Raw genomic sequence first — 11,308 nt, 5'->3', positions numbered from 1 at the left:
TAGAGTCTTCACCACCTTCGCATGACCCTGCCAGGCTGCAGATTGTAAAGCCGTTCTTCTCTCATTGTCCATGCCATTGACCTTGGCACCATTGTCCAGGAGTAGCTGAACCATGTCTGTGTGCCCCTGCCACGATGCCACATGCAGCGGCGATCTTCCTTCCAAGTCTGTAGAGTCTACATAGGCGTTGTGCTTGAGCAAGAGCTCTGCCATCTCCAGCTTGTTCTCCAGCGCTAAGATGTACAGGGTGGTGCGCCCTTCTCCATCAGCAAGGTTCACCTCTGACCCACTTTCGATCAGCAATTGTATGATGTCCTTGTGCCCTTCAATGGCGGCCACTCGCAGTGCATTCCTGCCGTCGTGGGCCATGTGATCAATGTCAGCTCCATACTCTAACAGAAGCTTGATGCAGTCAATGTGGCCTTCCTGTGCTGCTAGGATCAGTGCCTGCCTACCATCATTGTCAGCTTCACTTGTGCGTGCACCTTGCTCTGTCAACAGCTCACAAACCTCCTTGTGCCCCTCGAAGGCAGCCATGTGAAGAGGGGTCCACCCTGCATTGTCTCGATGCATTTCATCCAGCCCTCGCTGTAGCAACAGATGCACGACCTCCACACTACCTTGAGCAGAGGCAATGGAGAGCACAGTCCTGCCTTCAGTGTCGATAGAATCCACAGCTGCACCCCAGAACAGAAGCTGATGTACAACTTGTGCATGTCCCATGGATGCGGCTGCCAGGAGGGGCGTTCTACCATTGTTGTCTGAGTGGTCAACATCAGCATCGTTCTCTAACAGGAGTTCAATGACATCTGTGTGGTTTTCATATGCTGCAACCAACAATGGAGTCATGCCTTCCTTGTCCTCATGATTGACATTAGCACCACGGTCAATCAGGAGTTCCACCACATCGGCATGGCCTTGGCTCGCAGGCACACACAGCGCGGCTACTGACAGGGCGGTACGTCCGTCTGAATCCTCATGGTCGATCTCTGCCCCATGGTTCAGCAAGTGCTCAACAATTTCTTTGTGGCCCATGTATGCAGCAGCGATGAGCGCCGTCCGTCCCTCATTGTCAGCCTTGTTTACGTCGGCCCCATGCTCGAGGAGTTTGGACACCACTTCTTCATGACCGCCCCACGACGCAGCTCGTAGTGCCGTTCTTCGATCAGTATCTGCAAAGTCGACCGAGGCCCCTGCTTGGAGTAGGGCAGACACAACTCCACCCTGCCCTCCCCATGCAGCAGACCTTAGTGGCGTCCACCCATCATGGTCCATGTGGTTAGGGTTAGCACCATGCCTCAGCAATGTTCTCACAATCTGCTCATGCCCTTGCCGAGCACCCAAGTTCAAGGCAGTCTGTCCACTCTTGTCCTCCACCTCAAGATCAGCACCACGTGCGATCAACATCTCACAGATCTGCAGGTTACCGTGGTAAGCAGCATTGCAAAGCAATGTACGACCATTCGCATCCACCTGGTTTACTGTAGCACCATTTTCCAACATCTCTCGCACTGACTCTTCTTCCTCTCTCGACCTATTGCTCAGAGTTCTACACTTGCCATGCTGGGGTGAACCGTCCACACATGCACCACTTGTGAGGAGCAGGTTTGTTACGCGTTTGTTCAGTGGACAACCGTCCTGCAAGCTATCCTTGACTGGGGCACCACTCCAGATCAACCATAGAGCAAGGTGGTAACTTTCAAGTGGAGGGACAAGATTGCTCTTGACCAGGTGAGCTGCAAACTCTTGCACCTCTATTGGAGCAAGGCTACGTGCAAACAATGTGTACTTCATTGCCAGCATGCCATGTCCCTCTGCCGCATTGCACAAATACTTCTGGGTACAGTGTTTCACATCAAGCAACCACTCGGCAAAACTATGATGAAACAGAATGCAGGTGTTACCTCTGCCCGTGAGGAGGATGCGTGACATCAGGTCCATCCTTCGCTGGAATTCCTCCAGGGTGAGGGCTGTGTTTCGTGTCCACGCACAATCAAACAGTTCCATTTCTGTCAGTGGTCTTCTCGCCGCCAGCATCACATTCAGTATTGGTTGGATTTTTACAAACTGTCGTTTGACAAACAAACGCTGACAGAGCCAGAGGTACAATCCATTGAGGGTTCCTGGAATGTCCTTGATTTCTCTCAACATGATGAAGTTCTCAGCCACGCCATCCAGCACCTTTTCCAGGTACAGGAAACATCCGTTGCTCTTGATGTGCAGCTGGTTGAGCATTTCTGCCGTGTCTCTATTAAGGTGCACACGGAGTGCCTCCTCGTTGTCCAGTCTGGCAAGGATGTACTGTTGCACATCACGTACAGCATGGGATTTTCTCAGGTCGTCCAAGCTGACCTTTCTGAAGCCAGTGAACAGCCGGTTGACGGATTTGCTCTGCTTTCGTGACGAACAAACCAGGAGACACCATGGGGGGAAAAGTTCGTGATGGCGAGCCAACAGTTCCGCGATTGTCTTGCTCCCTTCGGTCTTATCGTCGGTTTCAAGGAGATAAGATTCGTCAACTGAGTCCACAAGAATGAAACAGTTGTGCGTGGGTGGGTTGATCCCGAGAAGCGGTAGAAGCACGCCCCGTTTGAAGGCCTCGTCGGGGCTGAGCTCGACTTGCGCCGGCTGAAGCACTGCTTGGATCGCGGGGTCTTTCACCTTTTCCGCGTACTCCTCTATCTCCAGAGATTTTGACAACTGTTCTACAATTCTAAGCACGAATTCTGCGACAGACAGCGTGCGAACATCGTGGGCCTGGCAGAAATGATAAGCCAAAAGTCTTCTGTGTAGGATGCGTTGTTTCCCGTCCTTGTTGGTCGGCCAGACGAGCTCGGTGCTCAGAGCGGTCTTGCCGCTCCCCGGCCCTCCCATGACTAGCGCCCCGCATGTTTTGGCCGCTTGCCTGTTCTCCAGCGAATGTAGGAGCTTGTTGAAGGCCCATTCTCGGCAGTAGAACCGCTTTCCCTGTAGCAAACTATGCGCCATGATGGGGATATTCCGTGCGATTCCAGTCGGGAAGGGAGTCCCACGGCGCTAGGGCGGCGACCTCTCGCCAGTCCTGTCAGCGTTCACACCGTCTGAAACAGAGAACAAAATACGTGTTGATCACACCAGCGTACTAACTTTATATCAACACAGGCGGGGAGGCCCACGTTGTAGGGAGCTGGACTTTTGCCAACTTTGGCAGGAAAGAGAAACAAACCTTTGAGTCAGCTGCGACGACTGGTCATTCAGGGTAGGCCGGCTCAAACCCGTACTCTCTAAAGTCAGCGAACCAGACACTGAGAGGGGTAAGCAGACACTAGTTCAAACAGAAAACGTCACCTCTGGCTACTCAGAGAGGTTTTCAATGCCTTCGACATGGTTGTCAAGCGCGTGTCGTCTGAAATTGCCAAACAAAGCACAGTTTGTAAACCCCTATGGAGTCCTACTCAGATGACAAATTTGCCTAAGCTTAGGGAAAGCCCAGTCCGGCGGGTAAAGACAACAGCCTGGGAAAGTCAGCCTGCATGGAGATAAAATGGCTATAGTTTGGGACACGAAAGTTGAGGAATTCCGACTGGCCCGACAAGACGGGATACCCCAGAAAATATTCCTCGCCGGCCGGTCCCTGGACACACCGCCAAGCGATGACTAGACCGTACTTACCGGCAAAGGAAGTCGCCAGGTCACCGCGTTGTTGAACCATGAATTTCCACAATTTCTTCCCAAGGGCCAGCGGAAGTACAACTCCACACAATAAGTTGGGAAAACATTCAACTAAAACATAGCGAGACTGGGAAAATCCCTCAAAGCAGACGATATCCAGGAATGTTTTGACCGAGCAGTTGCCTTCCCCCACCAAGACGCACACTGCGGGCGGCACGGCCCCTTGTCGTGATGACTAACCAATCACAGTAGCCGGCCCCGCCTCCGTACACAACTGGGCGGAGTTAAACCCTAAGACCCGTCGGGACTTGTGCCAGGGTGCGGATATGATAAACTCTTGCGAAACTTCGCATGGGGCTGCGTTTACCTATCAGAATGACCATATCACCCAATTTGGAGACAAACTGGGCCCTTCCGCTAACACGGCAACACAGCCCGCTAACTTTGATCCCGAATGTTGTAACATCACACATCATTAGGCTATATATTTTACAGTTCAGCTGTTACAACTCAATACCCGTATCAAGGGTCAGTGACAAAGATAAATTAGCGAAGAAGACCATTTTTCTTTAACCTCCTTGGTCATGTCAACCATTGAAGCAGAACCGTTCACCAGGACAGCTCTGGGACAGATCAAATTCATGTGGAGACTGCACATAAAATACCCATCAGAAAATAAAGAGAAACCATACACCCACAGCGTGGTTAGCATCCAGACCTTTGTACCGTCATTTGCCGCTGAAGTCAAATATTTACCGAGGAGATGTAACCAGAAGTTTTTCCTATCAGTCATCCAGACAAAAACGCACTAATCATATAATAGTGTTCTTTTCAAAACCCAGACTGCTACGAAGCGCACAGCACTTACCTTGCACTTACACGCAGAAAAACCAACAATTTGAGAACAAAAAGCTTGTTGAATGATGTGACTATCACGAATTATTTCTCCAGACAAACGTTAGAGCCCGCGGGACATAGTACAAATTTCAGTTACATTCTAAAATAAACATTCAGCCCTCACCACCTCCCCAATTAGCGCTGTCGTACGAGAGATCCCGATCGAGAGGACCGGCTCGATGGGACCCCGGAACACCCACTGGTTCCGCAGACAGCAGTCTGTCGGGTTTCCAGCCGTGCAGACCGTGTGTACAGACACGGTAATGTCAGTCAAATCCTCGCTGAAAACAACACTTGATCCCCGGGACGTAACACACTGTGTTTAGCGCAGACGGCTTGTTTTGTGCGTTGTCCTGTCCCCTAACTAAATGCCTATTGATGTTATATAAATGATAGCCCCTTACGTTTCGATTGAGCTTCTTTTCACGATTTGACACGACCCCGCTAAAAAGCCAGGAAGGAAAGTGTGAAGAAAGTTATAGCCACGTTCGGGTCAAATAGGTCCGGGGATATTTATTTCTACACCACTTCAGCCCAAGGTCTCGCATGAAAAGACTCGGTTCCCCGGTACAAGGCCACCAGTTCTGTTCAACTGTTTGGCGATTGTAGATCCTCCTCACGCGCCCGCCTTGTTTTGGTCAGCCCCCAAAAGCTGTAACCTCGGTGTATTATCCCACCCCACTATTGACACTAGGGCTCACAAACCAATCAATAGGTGAGAAAAGCAACAGAGAGATAGCTAGCCGTAACGCGTCTATATACTACTGACCTTGGTTGGGGAAAGCCTTCCTTCAGCATAGGCAAAACAACGCCCGTTTTGTTTCGCTATCCCAAAGTACGAAAAGCACAAATCCACCAGTGTAAATCCCAGTTCCGGCGCAACATTGTTTAGGAATCGCCAACTTTCCAAGGTCAGTGAGTAATCCAGGTGACTTGCACGTCGTCAGACGCCGACAGTATGGGAACGTCTGTCCCGACCGGGGAACTTGCTGATAATGGGGAATACCGCCGCCCACTGTCCCAAACAGGCTATGTGGGCGAGTTCATATTGGCAGCGGGGGTTTATTTTTATATTACAAATTTAGATTTGTAGCTCAGCATATGTGGTACTACTAACATTTACAGTATATTCATGTTAATGGAAGTTAAAAGAAATTATCACTACTATATACTTATAGTTTAATATATTAGTATAGTTAAAGCGATCCCTTTCTTTGAAATGGTATGGCCCCGCCTAGGTGTTGCCCAACATGGGTAGGCAACCAAAGGTGATGACAAGTCCAGCGGCGCCCCCTCACACGTCTTCCGGTACGACTCAAACTTGTATCAACGTTTGTTCTTCCCACTGTACTTCACGGTGAACGGAAACAGTGAATTATTTGAACACACAGAATGTCCGTGTGTTGGCAGAGCGCTTGTCAAAAATCTCTACATGTTGGTCATGAGTCATTTGGTTGCTTTCATCAAGGTTATACAACTTTCTTCGTTTAATCAAGGTTCGGTAGCATTCAGGTTTGTGTGAGGAGCTGTAACATGTTAGTCACAGAGAGAAAGTTACAAGTTGACATTGACGCACTCCCCCCATACAAAACAAAAGTAAATAGGTATCACATTTTCACTTTGGTTAGTAAGAGTACAAAGTCATGGTAATGATTTTTCCAAGTTCACAATCTGTCTGAAAACATTCCAGAATTCATGGAACTCTACACATGTCCATCTTATGGGTGATAAATTCACATTTCCTGTTGATTGAAAAGGTGTGCTGACACCTTTTATGTACCACCAACGATGCCCCTTGTCTCCACAACAAAACTTGTCTTGGAGCTATACATGCTTGCCACACCACTGCATTGTCTACCCTTAATCATCAAACACTAAACAATCAAACTGAACTAAACTACATTGTCCCCAATATTGTGTCCACCAGAAGTGTAGGAGCACTTCAAAAGAGGAGGAATTATTCCCCAACAGATAGTTTGCTTTCTTTGCGAGTTTGTAAAAGGGTGCTCCCAACCGTGCAGTGTTTGCATATTGTAATTTCTTCTAAAGAATCAACAGGCAGCAGCATGTAACTTGTTTGAGGGGCTCTGTCAGGGCTCTTAGCCAAAGTTTTCATTCACAACAATCCCATAATGAGGTACCTTTCAGAGGGAGTTAGATGTTAAGCAGCATAATCTGTACACAGGCTTGAGAAAACATAACTTGATACCTCTGGAGCATACTCATGGTGTCTCTATTTGCTGACCTGTTCAGGGGCGGGTCCACCTGATGTATAGAGGAATCAAAATGTGTATTGGTATTTGGTACAAATTCTGTCTCAAAGCTGCCAGAGGATTTTATTATAAGTGATTGTTGAAATTTTGTAAGAAGTTTTGAATTGTTTCATACCAGGATTGTGCCATGGTGTAACACTGTATAACACCATTTGGGCCTCATCAGGCTTATGTTATCAAGCTATCAGCAGCTTCTTACAACTGTTAATGGGGTCTATTACCGATCAGGGTGCTGAGGATTTGGCTGTGACCCTCCCACCACAAATATAGTGGATACCATAACTCTGCCTTAGCACTTCCTAATCCCAAATCCCTGATTTGGACAGGTGATAGTGAATTTTATTGACTAGACTCAGGATTAACTTGGATGCCCAAGGATTTGACAGTCTCCAACTCTTATCTGATTGACAGCAGGGTTCTTAGATCTCCAGGGAGTTTCTGAGCTAGCCTGGAGGAGAAGTGCCCCCTTTTGAAAGACAGGGCTCCCATTGGCTCAGTCCAATTAAATCAAGGTGTGATAGCGTTTCAGCATGTCAAGTTCGTGGTGAGGGGGAGGACCAAAATAGATGGATTGAATGCTGGAGTTACCTGGCCCAAGGCCTTCAACCCTCACAGGTCACTGCAGATGGTTTGTGTACACTGACAGTTGATGGCTGCCTGATATAAAGTAAATATACTACCCTTTTACATGGTACAGTAAAATATCAGGAAAGGCTATATCATGCACTATTTGATAATCTGTTTACTGCCCAACAAAGTACATGAAGCTTTTCATAACATTTCAGCAAGTATGATCATTGTTACAACTTGCATTAGTCCCTTATGTCAAGGCTAGATGGTATCACTGCAGAAAATATAGGCAGAATTATTAGACAAGAAACCTTATTAAAGAAATCCATCCTTAATATATCAACTGCTGACCTGGGTAGTGACCTGCCCAATAAATAAAGACCCCCCAACCTAAGAGAAAAGCCACAGCTACATGTGTTGATAGATGGAGTCTGCCAGGGGGTATGACAGTTGCCCTCCCTCTTCTGGTGACTGGGTCTCACCTAGCTGCCATTGGAACTCTGGGAGTGAGCACGTTCACCCTCTCCTGGGAAGGTTAAAGTCACCTTCATTTGGACAAAGGTTAGTGTAGGTTTGAGGGAGAGAAAACATCCATACTTGATGCAGCAATTAATCAACACTACTGTGAGGTTGTGTTTTCTTAAACAAATGGTCCCTTTTTACCTTCGCAAGTTATGTTTTCAGGAGCATTTGTATGCATGTACCTATGTATGTATGTTTGTAGAAGCCCAGCATAAATCAAGAACACCTGGAATCTGGTATGTGGGTAGGTCTTGAAATGGAAATGATTGGATTTTAGTCCCCCTATCGGCTTGTTACAGTACTGCAGTGGAAGTTCAGGTTTGGTATCTTAAGTTCTGGACATGCCATGGCTTTTATAGTGGTAGACAGCTCTTAAAGTTGAGGCCGAGAGTAAGTGGTGTAGGTTTGAGTCCTCTAGCGGCTTTTTTTAACTGCAGAGGGTAGCTTAATGTCAGACTTTGAAAGGGAATAACTCAAGAGGGGGTTGACAGATTGTCATGATTTTTCAGCATGTGGATAGCTTAAGTGATGCTTCATATACCAGTAATGAAATAACAATTATGCAAATCAGGCTCTCTATCTTGCATGTTTCTGTTCTGCTTCACAAGGAAGTCCTATAAAGCTATTTAAAGAAATTGGTAAGGTTGCTGGTATGCCAAGAACTTTTCTAAAATATCAGTGACAACTCAGTCTTAGTTATTTTCCCACTTGTTATGATTCTGAATTTAGGACAAAGGTCAGCATTCTGAGAAAGAAAACATATCATAACTTGTACACAACCAGGTATCATAGACAGGACCATATTTGACATTGTGTCGTTACTAAGATCTACCAGTCTCCAAGCCTATGACATCCCCACTAAAGAGACTAGACAAGAAAAGTGTCCCAAAGTAATGAATCAGGTACCTGATACCAAAAGTGTCCATGTCTGAGTGATTGGAAGTTGTCCAGTCTGTATTTCCTTACAGGTGTATCCTGGGGAAACACTTGGCACTGCAGACAAGGAAAGAGTCTGCTGGAAATATGAAGTGATAGAACTTCCTCCACCCATTGCATGAGTCCAGTCAGACAAGGAAATGTTGTGTCATGTTTCACATGATTTTTTATAAATCCCTGACTACAACTTTTGGAATGAGATTCAACACAAGACCAAAGGTCCCCAAAAATGTAGCTATGAATTTGGCTGCAAAATTAGAGTTAAATGATACTTTTGTTCCAATGGGAAGTGCAATTAGGTCCTCATGAGTTACAGATTTTGTACATCTATTTTGTAACCATCTCCATCACTTTATGGCCTGAGTTCATGACAAAGGTCGCATTACACAGGTGGGGAGTGGCTTACCACAAGGTATGCCTGTGCAACGGTTTGAACAACCACACCTGCCCTGACTTCCTGTTGTGAAGGAAACCTGCCCAGACAGGTCCCATAATCTGCACCTGTCCACACCTGGTTGGTTCACCACTGATATCCGTTATACCGCGTTTTTTTCTGATTGGTCCAAATAGGTTAGATTGTAGTTTGGACTGAACAGTGCCCTTACGGGGACAAAAGAAACATATCATACTTTGATCTAACTGTTGTTATTGTAGTCCCGCCAAGGTGAATGTACTTGAGCTTGCTCCTTTCTTTGTAGCTGTCTGTAGAGCCGCCTCCAACTGACTCACTGTTGTTTAGATGTTATCAAGATAAGTTCTAACATGTAATGTATATACTTTGCCCAGACAGACCAAGACAGCTGTTTTCCTTTCTTCTCTCTGTCGCTGTAGCCCCAGACGTTACCTGAGTCACAAGCATACTTCAGCAGACCTGTGTCTGACAAGTTCGCCGCGTGCCAGTCACAAGTACACGCCACCTTTCTCTTGTACTCCAGGACAGCATGCAGCTTTTACTTCTAAAAGTTTTGGTACTTTGCTTGACATGTAGCTCACCGAGTCATGGCAGGGCATTGTCACTCTCTCTGAGGAACCCCTCCCTTGAACTACTCCAGAATAGATAGATTTTCACACAAGGGGGTTTGAAGATACATTTCAATCCTTGTTTTAAACAAGAACATTATATAACAGCCTTGCTTCAAATAATTGGTAGCTGACCCATTTGGATCGTCAAGAAAACACACTGTATTGTACTGCAACAGGTCTGTTATGTTTCATTTTCTCCTTTTCACATGACTATTAAAGAACTTCAATATATCGACTTTGACACAACATTGACAAAATGCATACAATCTGATGAAGGGTGGATATGGTATGCAAAGCCATTGTTCTGACAACTTCCTCTGGTCAGTTTGCACCTCCTTTTTCATGTCCATACCAACATGCGGCGGCATTTGGGTGTTGACCTTCCAAACAATGGCAGGCTATTTCCAAAATAAAAGGCCCTAAGAGCTTCAATTAACACCTGTCATCCAACTGTGAAATGACCATCAAATTTGATGATAAACATCTCAACAAATCCCAGGGGCTTTAGTATCAATTACTGACCTCTCCTAAACCACACAAGCTTACTTTGCTTTGTTACTATTTCTGGTGATGTTTTCTCAGCTGAGATAATAACTTGCTGGTCTTGACCATCACAGCTAGAGTTGACAGGTGTAATGTTTAGAGAACTTGCCCCCTTCTGACAAGCACTTACCATGCTGTTCAGTGGGCCAGCTAAAAAGGGGATGTTTGGTAGTGGTTCTGTCAGCATCCCTGTTTTACCTTTATTTGTACATGATAGCACACTAATAAGTCCTGAATGGTAGTAATGAAGAGACCCTGTAGTTTTGGATAGAATGTAGCATTTATTTTTCTACACTTCTACTGTCAGTGAGTGCATTTTAGCCCATGTTGGGCATGGATATGCAATAAAGATCATTGCAATTGTCAGTAATGGCATTGTAGTTGCAAATGAATATTAAAGCAAACAAATAAAAGTTGTCAGTTTTTGGCTAAGGAATGAAGCTGAGATGAAAGAGTTATAAATCATTTTTAGATGTACCTGTATTGAGGAAAATGAGATCAGATATCAAAAATGATATTTCCGAAATCCAATCATCCTCTAGGTTCCTGTCACCATCAATTCCTATTTCAATTTATGTTTACCCAAATAGGAAAATAACATTGTTTTTGATGGTGTTTTTAATTCTTCTGTCACGAGCCAATCAGTGGTTAGATCTACTGTGAACCTATGTTAGCTTAGACAAGGAGGTTATATTGAGAACAACAGACACTTTAAATCTCGTTTACAAGATCAGTCTATGTATAGTACCATAAGACTCAACATAAACTAAGGTGCTTAACTTTGACTTTGACCTATACTTAGGAGTCCAAAATTAGCTCAGCTGGACCATACCATTTCTGCAAATGGGAGGAGTGAAGCCCAATTGTTTCTCAAGGCATTACCAGTAATGCTT

At 45.7% G+C, this 11,308-nt stretch overlaps 1 protein-coding gene across 1 annotated transcript in view; it reads right to left on the bottom strand.

Moving 5' to 3' along the window:
- The window catches only part of LOC118420352 (ankyrin repeat domain-containing protein 50-like), a gene marked incomplete in the record, with an annotated part of 14,807 nt that extends 5,855 nt beyond the window's left edge, over nt 1–8,952 (bottom strand). Inside the window, 2 exon segments of the mRNA XM_035827127.1 lie at nt 1–3,080; nt 8,820–8,952. Of these exon segments, the coding sequence (XP_035683020.1) occupies nt 1–2,988 (2,988 nt within the window).
- Between the last annotated feature and the right edge of the window lie 2,356 nt (nt 8,953–11,308).

Source organism: Branchiostoma floridae, chromosome 7 (genome assembly GCF_000003815.2).
Source record: "Branchiostoma floridae strain S238N-H82 chromosome 7, Bfl_VNyyK, whole genome shotgun sequence".
Lineage (NCBI taxonomy): Eukaryota > Metazoa > Chordata > Leptocardii > Amphioxiformes > Branchiostomatidae > Branchiostoma > Branchiostoma floridae.
This window is presented reverse-complemented; position numbering and strand designations above follow the sequence as displayed.